The sequence below is a fragment of the Eutrigla gurnardus genome (genome assembly GCF_963514095.1).
Source record: "Eutrigla gurnardus genome assembly, chromosome: 19".
NCBI classification, from domain to species: Eukaryota; Metazoa; Chordata; class Actinopteri; order Perciformes; family Triglidae; genus Eutrigla; species Eutrigla gurnardus.
In genome coordinates this window covers 12,431,256-12,447,154 of record NC_139930.1, presented here as the reverse complement: position 1 = coordinate 12,447,154, position 15,899 = coordinate 12,431,256, and the positions used below count along the sequence as shown (strand labels likewise).

Sequence of the window (15,899 nt, the reverse complement as noted above, 5' to 3'; positions counted from 1 at the left end):
TTTGTGCGTTTTAACTCACCAGCTCTGTTTCTGATGTAGACGTTCGTCTATGATGCAGTTCTGCTCTTCCCAAAGAGACACACACTGAGGGTGACCCTACCACTGGTGACGATGGCGCCCAGCAGTTTGGTTGAACTTCACACGAGTCGATGCCGACAATGTTCGTTACAAGTCTTTTATTTTACGCTCACACAATAACGATAACGTTGTATTCAGTACATATGAAAAAATAAAGCTGATTCTGTTTCTTAATTCTCTCTTGAAAAAGAACCAATAACAATACCGGAGCAATAAGGAGTATTGCTAAAAGCAGCGATGCCGTTCAAATCTTAACAACACCCATCTCCACTTTCAACCCCTCCTCCCTCCTCTGCCTGTCCGGGATCAGTTTGCCTCACGGTGACCACAGAGCGGTTCTTGTAAAGTGCAGTCCAGCGATGACGGAGTGACCTTTCAAACAAGCACGGTAACTCTGCCCATCCCTGTCAGGTGTGCACACACAGACAAATGGGAGCGTGCACACGTCAGACGGGGGCAGATCCGACGACCTCCTCTCTGACAAGTCCTCCCCGAGGGGTTTTTACACACACACATGCACGCAAACCGGTATGGATCATGGAGTGTCATCTGGCAGGTATAGGGTATCACTGGACCCTGCGAGTACAGGGGACGACCTTAGCGGTTAGCTAGAGGTCACGGAGGGCTCTCGGACCACACAGTGCATCTATACGTTGTCAGCCTCGGGCTGGGTTGTGCTCGGGAGGTCATCTTTCACCATCTTTCTGCCGGATTCTCCCATGCCTCGTAGCGAGGCCCTCCACGGTCTCGCTATATATAGTTCCCTCGCTTCCCAGGTCTCTTTGTGATGCCCTGCTGCTGCGGTTGGAGGAGTCTGGGGCTCATCATTATAAATCAGCCTGTTAGAAGGGATAAAATTTTAAAGAGCTTCTCCATGGATTCAAACTGAAGTCTCCATTAGTGAGGTCAGAGAGAATGGTTGCCTGCATGGCAACACACACCAAATCAACACAACAACCCTCTTTAATCATCCTCTCAGTGCTTTTTGTCCGCCTCCCTATCTCCCCCGGCCTCTCGCTGATAAAGTCCAAGCGAAGGAGCACAGGTATGCGTTTAACCACATCACGCAATGAAATATATTGTTCATTACATCTACATCTCCCGAGCGCTAGGCCCCTTATCTGCGGCGTAATGTTAAAATACTTCACAGACCTTGCCGAGGGGGCCGAGGAGAGCATAAGCTCATCTTATCACGCTGTGGTCTCTGACCGGGGGCAGGACTGCTGACAGTACACAGATAGCAGGCGGTGGGGATGTGTGAAAGGCAGTAACAGAAACAGGGCCACGCAGCGGGAGCGCCCAGAAAGGCGCTGATTAGAAGGCAACGAGGCAGATACAGAGAGTCCGGCAACAGAGCTTTAAAAAAAGAAAAAGCAGAAGACGCTGTGAAATGCACCAATTTCTCAACACACAAACACACACACACATAGACGCAGGCTGTGATTTCATTTCATGTCAGCCTTGAGGGAAGGCTGAACTACTTGCCTCATCACCCCCCCCCCACCTCTTCCTCGGTCGCTCCGTTTCTTGGCCCCGGCTGCACGCCTCCGGGGGCCCCGGCGAGCGCAGCGATTAACGACAACAGGCAAAGTGTGTATAAGTCTGTAAGTGTGTGTAAGGCCCGATCGTTAGAGCGGGCCAACTTGTGTAATACAATTACAGAGGCTGCAGAGAAACTGCTAATGTGCACGCGGGCAGCTCCGTCAGATGGATCAGGTATTGAGTTTTCTATGCTTAATTCACTTTGCAGCACACACATGGGTGCATTAGTTAGATTAGAGTAGCGGGGAGGAGGGGGGTGGGGGTTGCGGGAGGTGGGGGTTGGTCTACCGCCGAGCCCGGGCGGATTTGTTTAGTGGTGGCTGTCAATTACAAGCCTGACCCTTGCACTAAATGGCTGCTCATCCAGTGGCGAGGGGGGGAGAGTAGACAAAAGCCAGACGTGATTGGTAAAGACGTGGCCATTTGCTTTGGAAGATAACAAGTGGCATGTTGTGGAGTAAACAATGGTCAAAACACTGTGCATAATGCTACACCAATAAAACAGAGTGCTGGGGCCTGAAAAGGCAATGTGACCATCAGTAAGATTAGTGAGGCAACGTTATCACCAGACCGCTGCAGTAATGGGACGACGCAGTGGACGGGTACTTAAAAATATGAAACGAAGGACAAATGATTCGATTTGCCCTTTTGAAAAGTCTTGTGCTATTTGAGAGACTGATTGTGGATGCAATTACTCAAAAACTACTTTATGGATCGCATTGTGCAACGTAAAAACGTAATTTTACAAATGTAAAATCCAGCTTTTTTTATTCTTTTATTTATATAATAGCTCAGCATTCTAATCGTACTTTCCGTTCACATTGTAGATAAGATTTTACTCAGCAGCTCTACAGTTTTAGTATTTGGGAGAATAAAATAAAAATACTACAGTATGTTTTACATTTCCAACATACCGTGAATCAAACAAAAATCTCCATGTTTCTAAGTTCACAAAGCATCAAAAGCAAAGTAAATACACACTGTATTCAGTGAGAAGTACAGGAGTTCACGGTACAGATTCCTCCTGGCATATAAACACATTCATCCGTGTGTCCTTCATCTCAAGACTCTCACGGACTCAGGACGAAACAACATGGTCGGAGAATAATTAGAACTCCGCTCCCGAGATGATAAATAAATTAAATCTCACAGCGGCCCCCTTTTCTCTCCAGTAGCTAAACACGCAGCAGGAACGGGGCCGCAATCTTCCACAGTAAACACCTCCCCTCCCATGTAAACACATATAATCACAACAACATGGCCGACGCGGCTCAGCCTGGTAATTGTATCACTGAAGTGAGATGAGTGAGTTTGGGTTAGAAGGGTGGGGGGGGGGGAGGCGTTATTGCTGTTTGCAACTGATTGAATTAAAAATGTCTGCTCGCTCCCAAGAGACCACCCTGATACAAAGGACATAGTTTGTCTGCGTGTAATTGGGGCCGCACAGTCACATATAATCTTGTAAACCTTTACATAAACTCTCTTTTTCATCCGACACCCGGCCTCTTCAAAAAGTGGGAGATAAGGGAGTCAAAGGGGGGAGAAGAGTGGAAAAGAAAGCTGGATGTGACCAGAGAAAACCTTTAGCCGCTGATGTCAGCTACATTCTCATCGTTGTGACACATTCATCACAGCGCTGACCACTTTAGTCCTCCCACTCCTCCACCCCGGTGTGTGTGTGTGTGTGTGTGGGTGTGTGTGTGTGTGTTGGAACTATGACCAATCCCTTCGACTCCGTGACCGCCGGCCTCAGACGCTGTGGCGTGTTAACAGAGCGACCGCTGACACTCCTTGGATTTGTCGCGCCCTCGTCGAAAATTCCTCAGACGGTGCGTCCGCGTTTCTCTCGAGCTCTCATTAAAACAAACTACGACAAAAAGCAACCAAAAAATGGGACGCCGCAGCGTAAATATCCGGTTTCTCATGTCACTCTCTCCCCTCAAATTCAATCAACGTGGCAACAACACGCCAACGAGGAAAAACACAGCCAGTCAAAAACCCAAACCAGGTTGCACTGGTATCTGGTGTTCCACAGGGAAAGCAACACAATGAGACTCAGATTACACCCCAAGAAAATTGCAGCGGGGTGGAAATGTGTATGTATGCGAGTCGGTCATGCCCAAAGCTGCCCAATCCTTACAACACATCGGCTTGTTCAACATTGTATTTGTTTACTAGATTTTTTTTGTGTCTCGTTTCCACGAACAAAAAGCCACACAAAGCTCAGCTCAGAATAGCTGTGCCTGAATCCTGGATGCTCTCAGCCTGTTCATCCTGTGGGTAAGAGTCATGCGGCTTAGGAGTGGCTATCTCCGTCTCATTCCTCCTCTCCACCTTCCTTCTTCCTTTGGTCGGTACCATCGCTTTTTGTTAGCGACATCCCAGATACAACGGGACTGCTAAATAAAACAAGAAAAGAAAAAACTAGCAGCCTTTGCAGACTTGTAAAAACCAGTAATTTAGTAATGTGCAGCTTTGTAAATTGGATGGGCTAAGGAATGCATGTGTGTAGGGTTTAAACAAGCAGCTACTGAGAGAAACTCATCAGGAGGTATGATTTACCATCATCATCTGCTGCCATTTCACAGCAAGGAGTTACCCTGCGTCGCCCCCTCCCCCCTCCATGTCTCTCCGCTGTACCCCCCCCCCCTCTGCTTCTTTTACCTGACGGATCACCTTACCTCACGTCAGCCCAAAAAAACCATGGGAACCCCTATGTATGGTGTGTCACCACTGAATTATCGGTTTCCGCTGCACATGCTCCAGCATATCTGCAGCAAGCCATTACGGCGTATCGGTTTACGGCTGGTGTGCTGACTCCAGTGCAGCTGTGTACTGTATGGGCTCATAGTTTATTGAGGTCTGGAATTAGAGAAACAAGCCTGTCATCTCGCTAAGCTAGGCCATTTCTTTTTTCAAACTCAGATCTCCTTTCTCCATTAACTTGACTTGAGGGTGGGTGGGGGGGTACACCTCCCCCGTTACTCCCTAACTAATGGGTAATGTAACTCCAGATACCGCTAATAAAAAGTAATACGTATGCACAGATCATTCATTATGATCCCTATTAATAATGGCAGTAGTTAGACACGCCATTAAAAGTGCATCGATTGGATTGAAAGGGTATTTGTAAATGCAGATCCTTCATGTTGTGATGGTCCTGAGGGCTCATTCCAATCTGAAGGCAGCTCAGTGTGGTCTGAAAGCAGCATACGTGCCATAAATGTCCGTACCAATATGCCGAGCCTGAACTCGCCGGGGGGGCCGCGGATGTTAAACGTGGGAATCCCGGGAATCGGTATACAAAATAGGTCCAATTTAGACATTTGACCTGGTTTAGGGAAAAAAACTGCATTCTCTTCCCCTCTCTCTTTATCTCAGAGCCTTCACCACAACAACATCCATTATTCACCTTCTGTCTACTGTTTGGTTAGCTCCTTAAAAGGGGCAAACGCACAGCTGGAAGCTGCTCTCTGCTTCCCTCGCCTCACACAACTTAGACCATTTGCGTTCACTGTACGCCGACGATGACACGCACGGCACTTCAGACGCTTGTTTGTAAAAAAAAAAATGTGACTCAACCTAACTCGATTCTTTCACGTTAGAACATCGTGTACGACAAGCGGGGACCGGAGCTCATTAATAATTCTGACACTTACAGCAGTGAACTTTCAGAGCTCCTCATCTCCGTAGTATTCGCCGAGTGATGGAACGCTTTCAAACCCTCGATATTAAACGTTAGCGGCACCTTTCGGTTGACAGATTCCTGAATCAGAAGAGTACAGTCAAGTTTTTTTGCCTTCTCTGGCAAGCACACACATTGTAGCAGCTTCCACAGTGTGCTTTACATATTAGGAGTCATAAAGTAACCCTTCACTGTGGGGCTTCTGTCTGGAATGAGACCCATTGAGGCTGCCCCAGTTAAACACTGTCTGCCAGTGCTTGGGTCACTGGGGACTGATTGTGGAGATATGGCACACACACACACACACACACACACACACTGTACAAACATAGGAAAGTGCTGACACCCAAAAAGCAATCTCCAGTTGTAAACCATTACTGGACGCCAAGAAGGAAGAGAAGCGGTTGTGCAGTCGGGTGTCCGGTGGTCGTGAAGAACTCTTCTTCTGTTTTCAGATCTGGCAGCACAAACAAAAATGTCTTCTGAGATGCTGGTGATGAATTCCCGCAGTGTTTGTTGAGACTTGTACGGAATAATTACACAAAAAAAAAAGAGACACAAACACCCATTCATCATATGCCCTCCAACACAAACCCGATTTTTTTCTTTTTTTTTAAAAAAAACCACCCCTGACTCCTAACACACATTTTGACTTGTCATACCGGAGCACACAGAGGCTGGCGGGGTTTAATCATACAACAGTGCATGCCGATTGTGAAGCTTTAATTTAGCACCTCATTTAACTCCGGAAAAAAAAGAAAAAAAACACAACAACAACTTTACAGACTGGCATTCTGACACACATTTAATTCTGCCCTCTGGTAATGGTGTGCTCTGTTTAAAAAGTCTGCTTGGCAGCTCGGTAGATAACAGATGGAAGAAAAATGAGGGGAATTATGAGAAAGATTGATTTCCTGGGGATGAATGGTCTGGTATTCACACAGATTTATCTGAAACAGACTTTCTCGGACTCTGTTATTATTGAATAAACACACACGCATGCGTACGCACGCACTGTGCCGCCATATGCGGACAAACAAGAGCACACACACACACACACACGCAACAATATGCTCATACAGAAAGCTAAGAAAACAGAAGCAGACTGAATGATGTGAGTCTGAAGGAAAATATTGTGTGAGGTGATAAGAGGTGAAAGGGTGCAGACTGTTCTTTTCAAAAAGAATATAACCTCTGAACGAATCGGATTTCTTACAAAGTAAGCACAAATGTGGCGTGGTCAAATTATGCGTTTTCCTCTCATGCCCTTTCCCTTATGTCTTTTTAAAAAAAACAAAAAGGCATTTATTTTAGAAGAACAAGAACAAGCATTGTCCTTATAGGCGTCCCAAGCCCATCTCAAAGGAACCGTAATGTAAACCAGAGGCTATAACTTCTCTTGTGGCATCTCAAAGCAGACACAGGAATGGAGCAAAAAAAAAAAGAATGAAAGAGGGGGTGGGGGCAGGCGTATAACGTCCCTCATTTGAGCCCCATAAAAAACAAGGAGGCACAAACATTTATCTGTGGCAGGGCTTTCATCGGATGCTTTAAAAGCCCAGAAATAACAGAGAGCAAGATGCTGATAAAGTGGAGACAGGAAATGGGGAGCGTGGGTCTCCTGCTCTCATGTTTCAGTCGGGACCAGTGGTCCCATACCTGCCCCCCCCCCCCCCCCCCCCTCCCCTCTCTCTGTTCTGCTGACATACATAGACCACAACCCTCCCCAACCAGACATTAGTGCAGCGTCTGGAAACCACCAGCGGGTTTCACAATACGGCCGGGTGACACATACCGCAACAAAATGGAGTAAACGTTTCAGTCTGCAGGTATATAAAAACGCGTATATGAATGTACCCACTTGAGGGGTTTGACAAAACACAAATGACTTATTACAGATGAATGCTGTTTCCATTCTCCGCGAGGGATTTCACATATTTGCTTTAGTCCCATTCCACTCGCGAGGCTCCGGCTCGGAGCACAAGACAGGGCAAAGCCAGGATTAAGGGGTTTAGCTTTGTCAATCAGAGTCAGAACAGAGGGAAAGATAGCAGCTGGATTTCCATTCTGGAGAGCAGAGGCTGGATTTCCATAGAGACGGGGGGGGAAAAATCCAGGTGATTGCCAGAGCCTCTACACTGCGCGTATGACTCAGGTGTTGTGAGTCACCGTTGATATCATCTCACTCATTACCGCCTCAGTGGTACATTGCCCCCCCTTTGCCTTCATCGGATCTGAACATATAGCCTGGCTTTAACATCAAAGGTGCCCCGGCGGCGGCAGAGGATTGAAAGAGCACCTTGAGGTGAAGATATTCCTGCTGCTCACTACTGATTTGAGAGCGGTGTTTGATGATGTCATCATCTATAGAAGACATTGGCTAGATTTGTAATTGTAACAAGTACTCCGTGTGTAGTTTGAGGGTGTGCAATTATCATATTTTCAGCCTGCGAGATCAGCAGTAGCTCTGGAAGACTTAATTATTATTATTGACTGACAAACATTATTCTGGAAGTACTAAATCTGTCTACCAGCACCTTTAAGGCACACTACATATAGATTGTGCTCCTGTGGGCGGAGCCAGGCTAACCGTCTCACCCGTTTCCAGTCTTGAGAGTGGTATCAACCTTTTCGTAGCTGATGAGGAAAGCGAACAAGCACATTTTTCCCTGAGATAAGCTAGGATTATCTCACACCTCCAAACTGCAAGCGGGGCATGTCGGGCCTAAATGTCGGGGCCTGCTGTCGGAGCTTCTATTATCATGCTGTGTCATGTTAGGGCTCTGCTTGCCATGTCGGAGGCAGCGAGACGGCTCCACGCTCCATGCTGGGACAGGAAAACCACGACTGCGGGGAACACCGTTAAAGGACATTGGGGAAATAACAGCGATCCCACTGACTCGGCCTTTTACTGCTCATCAGCACTTTGAGCTTTTTATAGCGTCTGTGTGCATAGGAGCAGCATTCCAGCAGCATCCCAAATCCCCAACTAACTCTGTCTATTTTGCACCCTAATCCTCTTTTCTAGGTAGAATAGCATGTATGGCAACAGTACAGGACATTTTGCCGTCAGTTAAAATACGACGATTATGACACGATTATATAACGAACATTAAGAAAAGCGGCTGAGAGACAGGGACTATATTCCCAAACCACCAGGATACAAACATTATAAATGCAGGAAAACCAAAAAATACAGTGATAACCATTAAGATTAAAGTTCCTTCCACCCTGCTATCTTTTAGTAACTCATACTCCTATTTACCTGCCTTTGTAATGACATGTCCTTGACTGATTTCCTGTTAGGAAAACAAAAATGTAGCAAGGACATTAGCGGTTGAGCACCAGGGGAGGCCACGATGCCAAATTAAAGGGCAGAAGTGGAGTGTGTACTTATACTCAGTCATGATGTGCTCTGTCAGCCCTGCTGCTTATAATGGCATGGGAAGGGCCACTTAACTCGTAATCACTTCTCTCTCTCCCCCTTTGGCTCTGGTCCTCAGCCCCTGATTTTCTGACTGTCGGCTCTGATCTCTAATCATAAATGAACTGTAGATCAAGAGCAGGGACAGTGGTCCGCCCCCCTCACCCCCCACCCCCCCGGCTGATATCCTGTAATCACCGAGCTCTTGGCTAGTAAGAGGCCAACAAGCCTTTGAATGAGAAATGACTGTACCTCTAATGCATCAGCCACCTCTACTCTGAAGAGCCATTTTCTGGCAGAGGGCGATATCACAGGTAGGAAATCAGGCCGCCACCATCATCTTTACCATCATTATGCCCAATCTGAGCCAGTAGCGTAATTGAAAGTGGGACCTTTTTACACAATTATTTTCATTTGCTGTCCAAAGGCCTGAAAAGCAAAACTTGCCACAATACGTCCCGGTAATTCACACCCAGTGGTGCACTTTGACTTCCCCTACTGTCGCAAAAAAAAAAAAACTCTTAGCAAACACACCAACTATCTCGGTGGCGTGGTATACATTGTGTGGAGACACAGGTCAGCCATTCTGGCACAGGCCTGCCTGTCAAGTGCTGCTACTTGTGCCGGGCTCTGCTAATGGACTGCTAATAGAAGTGAATGTTGCACCGTGAAGCTCCCCTGTAGTTGAGAGTGTCACACAGGGTGATTAATGACACACTCTCCTCTCCTCCCCTGTCCGTCCCTGTCCTCGCTCCATCTCTCTCTCTCTCTCTCAGCGTCCTCTCCACTCCTCGCCACTAATCTTTCTGTCCCATTTGCCTCTTGTGTGTCCTTGCGATCACCCTCTTCTCCTCACTCCCACCACTGCAACTCTTTTTCCCCCGTCTGCGGCCTCTCCGGGAGGAGCAGAGATCATAGGAACCTTGAAATCGGTATTAGACTCCCCCAAACAAGTCGGGTTTATTTGCGAGCCTCTGCTTTCACAAAACTCATTAGGAAAAAGGCATCTTTCCACGAACCTGACCCTCCGGATGGTTTGTTGTTGAAGCCGCGTAGGAAACTGTTTGGGAAAAAAAGGGCAGGCGCTTTCATAAAAATATGTGGCTGGCGACTGGATGAACCATCTGTTGGGAGAAGAGCAAAAAACGTCTCTTCGCACCAAGAAAAGCCTCCGGTTTCTCTGCTTTTATTTTAATGAGGAAAGACTCTCCAGTTGTTATATAACTGATGACAGCATCATTGTCGACCTCTTCAGGAGCCACCATTGATGTTTTCAACGAACAGTCACCTCGGTTGCATCACACACACCTTGGCCACGCCCGTATAGCTGCCGATAGCTCCTCACAGGACAATGATCGGTCTGTGCTCTGGCTTCCGGACACAAACGCATTACTTAGAAAGATGGATTTTCATGTGACATGTGATCCCGCGATTGCCTCCGTTATCTTATGGCTGGTAAGTGAATAAACATAGAAGTAACCTGTGTATGACCCTCAGCGTACAGAGGCTCATGAAACTCACAGGCCTGACCCAGTCATAGAGAGAGCAGGCAGGCCGCAGCAGGATGAAGTGTGTGTTGGGGCTGCTTTCATTCAAAATACATTGTTTAAAAGACTTTTCGGGCTGTATTTAATCAAGTCGGATCAAAAACACTGTTGCCCATAAATTTCTAATATTTTGATTTCAGACAGAATCCTCTGTTTTTTCCTATTTGAATGCATCAGTAATACATTTTGACCAGGTGCAACGATTACATTATGTGACCGAATTACCCAGGTGAAATGTATTTTGGCGCTATAAAAGACAAGACAAATTATTTAAACTTTATGGGCGACCCTGTATAATACAAGCATTTCAAATTTCTCTTGTATCAGTGTGAGGAAAGCTCTAAGCTGAATTTACACCATTATAAAAGGGAGATGAAATGTACAAAAATCTACAATAATCAGACTATTTCAAGGACCTTTCGGTTGCTGGTCAAACATTTTGGGGACGTTTGAATGTTTGAGCTGACCTCAGTATTTCTCTAAACTCCTGGCTACAATGACAGCGGCTGCGTTTGCCTCCACCGGCACATCACAAGACATTTGCCTCCGCCACATGACACGTTGAACCGTTTCCAGCTCCAAAATAGCTCCGTGTATATTTTTTGCCATCACAACAATAATATATGACATCAAGTGGCGCAGGGAAGCGAACTCAGCAGCAGCCACTTTCCACAGTAATTATCACTGACTCCGACGTCTCCACTCAGCGCTAGCAACCACCGTGCACCTTCCGACCCCCGCTCGGCAACGCCGGACCACTCTGTACACACTGTTTACTTTGCCTTCTTCCCTCACCTGTACGGAGGGGAGCGCATTACCGAATCTTAATTTCCTCCAATTACATCAAATTGCCTGACTTTAAGCGCGTCACGTCGCCAGCTCACAGGCGCTGGCAAAGGGCTATCATAGAGGGTAATTTAGAAGTTCTGCTCCGCAACACACAATGTGCTCATTGTGCATACAGGCCCTGTTTATAGAATGACCGCAACGGTTGTAATGTTAGCAGCCCCGGAGGAGCCAGTTGTCAGGCCACAGGGAAGCCTGTTAGAATAATAATGATAGAAATAACATTCACGTTTACCTGAACTCTTAAAGCAGCGCTCGAATCAGTATGAAAAGGGGGAACGTCGTTATGTGGAAAATAGCAACTTCTTACTGAGTTGAGATATTTTAGAAATTGTATATAATAAGGGAACTTTTAACTTTTCCCTCCGCAAACAATCCTCAGAGGGCACATCATCAGAAAGTGGGGGGGAGACGGGAACGTTGTGGAAGAGGAAGAGCGGGACATAAGAGCAGCATTGTGGAAAAACTGAACTAATCCCAGGAAGGCCACTACCCTGGGTTGGACTTTATATTTGTATCCAACGCCTAACACAGTCATTCTGTACAGGCAAGTCAGTGTTAAGCAGTTATCGCTTATAATAAAAATTATAAAAAGGAATCCCTAAAGGAAAAAAAACACCTTTGAATGTGATTTCCTCTCTCACACAACACATGAAACCAATGTGTCTCCATCTACAGTCGGTTCAGAAATGCTGCGTGACCCTGTATCCTCTTCCTTACAACTACTTCCTCCCTGAAGCAGATTTGACATGAAATCAATAAAGAAAGTGCAAGTTTTTCACGATTCACCAGTCAGTCTCTGTTTGATGGATAACAAATTCTAATACTTCACATCCAACCACTAGACCTACAAACTGTTTTTACATTCACTCCCCTGAAAAATAACTTTTTTTAAAACATCTCTTGCTGTCTTTTTTTTTTTTTTTGCTCACATATCATCATGAGGAAGTATTCCACATATTCCCACAACAACTTGACATCCTCCGTCCACTTTTTTTTTTTTTTTTTTAAACAACACGCGCGCGGACACGGACACTGCACACACTCTGCAGCTCTGCCGCTGTGCTGGAAATACCAGGAGTACATCTGTTCTTGCACCGAGGGTTTCCAATCAAGCTACTGCCACAGCGCTCCCAGCTACCTTTCTGGCAGCTCCCAGCTTATATCTGTCTCAACCTGTCTCCTTTGTCAAGAGTTCAGCAGGTTAATGAGCACTCTCATTTCCCAGCGCTCACTTCTGTCTGTAGATGGGGGGGTGTGAGAGTGAGTCCTCCCAAAGGTAAAGTCGGGAAGTAAAAGAAAAAAAATACGCTGGATGAAAAGGTACATAAAGTATGGATAGAAGATGGTGAAATGAGTCCAAAACAAACATACGGGAAGGAGGGGTGTCCGAGGGGCGCCCGGGTAAGTGAGCCACTTTAATCACCAGTAGTTTTACACTGAAGAAGTGACTCTCCAGCGATTTGGGGGAATGTGTGGAGCTCATCAGTGCCCAAAAATAGCAGGGGCCCATTAATTAGTCTCAAACAATGTTCTCCTGCTGTATTGACTTCTTAATGGACAGAGAAGGACCTTGTTCCCGTTTCCCAATCCAGTCAATGACACAGGGCTCTCTGGGGGTTTTTGGAACGGGTATTATGTCATCTCACCCTGCCCTTCAGAAACCGGACCTGTGCTGGTTTTTTTTCTGTTTTTTTTATTCTTCCTCTCCCTCTTTCACTCATTAACTATGTAGGAGCTGGAGCAGCTAGATAAGGTTGCTCACGGACCCCCTTCCATGTAGGATGTGCTTGGACCTACAATTTAAAAGCTCGCCTTGCTCTTGATCGAGCAGCCTCAGCCCCCCCCCCAGCCCAAAAAAAGATGTTAGATCATTGCAAAAAATCTGCCAGTGTGTGCCTTCCCTCGCCGAGGTCTGTCTGCAAAGCCAGAATCTGCTCGTTTCCTCCCATCTCATCACGTTATTCATCCGTGGTTCGCTCCACAAAGAGCTGGCAGACCACCTACCTCAATTTTCGAGAGGCAAACACACTTCATCTGGCATCTGACACACACGCACAGACACATACTGAACGTTCGCCCTCACACAGATGGCTTCCTCCGAGCTCCCTTTGTTTGACAGACAATCCCACTCAGGAGAGAGCAGATTAAGTAAATGGCTTCAGGTGTTGTGGCATTATCTCAATGCTCTCCATAACTGACAGCCGGTAAGGTTTTAACGGAAAATGTCTTTCAACTGACGACTCTACTCTGAGGGGGAAAGCCCTGAAGGTTTTTTGTTTAAAAAGGTGTTTTCTAGTTGAAGTTGCAAACAGTTAGAGATTAAAATGGCCTCAGAAACTCCCTTCTGTCCGATTATGTATCCTAATAAATGACCCGGGCCAAGACTTCTAAAATCGCTATAATAGCCCCAGTGGATTCGAACAATGATCATTATTTAAGGATGAGCTTGTTTCCAAAGAATGGACATCTCATTTTAGAACGACACTATTCATATGAATGTCAAAATAAGATTACCCAAAGAAGTAATCATTTTGTGGATTATTGTTTGGACCTGGGAACCCGGGGAAAAGGCAAATTAATGAAATTTAAGCCCCTCAGTGGAGCAGGTTTTCACAGTACGAGCAGATGTCCTCATGAAACTAAACTGGTAGCTTAAGGAACCGGGTCATGAGCCAGAATTTAAATATAATTTGGTTTATAATAACTAGAGTAGAGAATGGTCTTCATATTACAGTTTACTCCCAGTATCATTCAGACTCTTTTTTTTTTTTTTTTACTGCAGCAAATCTATTCCTGCGTGACCATCTTTAGGGATCAATTCGGGTTGATTGGAACATGAACAACCTAAATATGGGCTGGATTCCATTTGGATTGGACCACTGTCAGAGCAGTACGGCACTTTTCCTCGAGAAACAGATGTGATGGTGCGATTTGTGGCCATTTGTGGTTCACACAACTGAAACCAGCTAAATGAGCTCTCTTGAATTAAACCGTTTCCCACAAGCTTGTCAACATTATTATGACTCGGCCTTCTTGGTGACTTGGGTTAGGACTTGGTGGGTTTTGTATCATTCTTTTTTCTACTAACAGTGTGGTTGAGCTGATTTCAGGTGTTTTTTCCTGACCTTCCACTATTGTGGAGACTACAGGACTTTACACAACTTTTTACAGAGACTACAGCCAAGTTCACAGATCAAGACTTTTAAACTTTACCTTGAGCCACCCCGAGATCCACCAGGACAAAAAGCAAAAGCCAGCAGACGGTCAGCATCTCGGGTCTCGGCACTCTTCCTCCGTCTCTGTGAGTGCGCACACCGAAGCCCATGATGAGGAGTCAAACTCCGCTCTGAGCAGAAGTCCGAGTCAAATGCGCTCAAACACGCACCGTCGTCGCTCGTTGTTGTCGCGCTGCTGTCGAAATGCCCCTCCAAAAAAAAAAAAAAAAAACCTGAGCGCAAGAAAAAAAAAAAGATGTCTTTTCAGAAAATAGATCCAGCGCTTTTTGCAGTCATATAAAGTGTGACAGTTTAGGGAACAAGAGGCGGCTGCATCGCCCTCCGTCAGGAAGGATGTTGCATTAGAATCTGTCCCCGTTCGCTTCTCCCCTCAAAGGTTCACTTGGTCTGTCTAGAGGTGTGGATCGATGACCTGCCGGCAAATTCATGCTCCGATTAGTCCCCGCACACACGCGCATCAAAAACACCAAAGTCCTCCGCTGAGTCCGCGCTCCGTCCGCACCTTTCACGCGTGTAGAGCCGTGTGTGTGCGTGCGCCGCGCCTCGCGCTCCACTGACGGGACTGATCCGGGGGAAGGAGCGGTCTCTGCGGGCTACCTTGCTCCTTCAGCCAATCCAAGTGCTCCGGCAAGTGGTGGCGCTGCATCAAAACCTGGCCCGGACAGCAGGCGGAGGAACGGATGGCGTTCATCAGACACTGTGTGATTCATGGAAGGCTTTGGGGTTCAATGCACACACGGGTGTCGTTGGAGTTAGTGATGCCTACAGCTCTATTGTTGCCTCTCAAAATGTTGTTGTTTTTTATTTCACTTGGTCTGCCGAACATCTATCACACCATTTATGACACACAAAATACAACAAAATAATAGTTAAAGGTCATATTGATAACATTTTTATTTAAACAAACAATTTTTAAAAATAATACATCCACAGAGCTTTCAGAAAGGTGCAGAATCAAAGTATCACGTCTCATGAAAAAATGTTTTTTGATTGTGCATAAAAGCGTAAAGCATTTGTTAGAGGGCTATTGTGAGTGATGGAAGAACTACTAGATGTACTAGAAGTACTAGATGTAGCCTACTTCGCTACTACCACAATGTAAAATAACTCCTGCAACTAATATAAATGTCATTATTGGTTTGTGAATACTGATGCATTTGAAGCTAGTTTTAACCAGTTAGCCCAGTGGTTCCCAACATAAGGGTGGAGCCCCCTCCAAAGGGTCAAAGGTTAAAAGGAGTGGGAGATGAGGTGATTAAAGTGTCAGGAAAGGAGAAAAACGAGATTCTGATACCCGTATCAGAATCTCTATCCAGGATTGATGAGAATTTATTTTTTAAGGGATTTTTGGAAAATTTGACCTCTACCAGGTAGCCCACCTGGTGGAGGCGGAGTCTGAACCAGCAGCTGCGGACTGAATCCGCCCCGTGGCCGTGTGCTGCGTGCCGTCCCCTCTCTTTCCAGTCTCAATCTGTCCAATCTAATGAAGGCCAAAAAAAGAATCTAAAATAAGGATAGTTCATCAGGCAGCGAGCCTC

General features: G+C 46.1%; 1 protein-coding gene across 2 annotated transcripts in view; it reads right to left on the bottom strand.

Annotated features, from left to right (window-relative positions):
• Positions 1–14,987, bottom strand: part of unc5cb (unc-5 netrin receptor Cb) — a 102,557-nt gene extending 87,570 nt beyond the window's left edge. The window contains exon 1 of one of the 2 annotated variants that reach the window (XM_084035591.1): positions 14,339–14,987. In XM_084035591.1, the coding sequence (XP_083891717.1) occupies positions 14,339–14,450 (112 nt within the window). In that variant the 5' untranslated portion in view covers positions 14,451–14,987. The remainder of the gene's footprint in view (positions 1–14,338) is intronic. The other variant, XM_084035592.1, reaches the window with a different exon arrangement.
• Between the last annotated feature and the right edge of the window lie 912 nt (positions 14,988–15,899).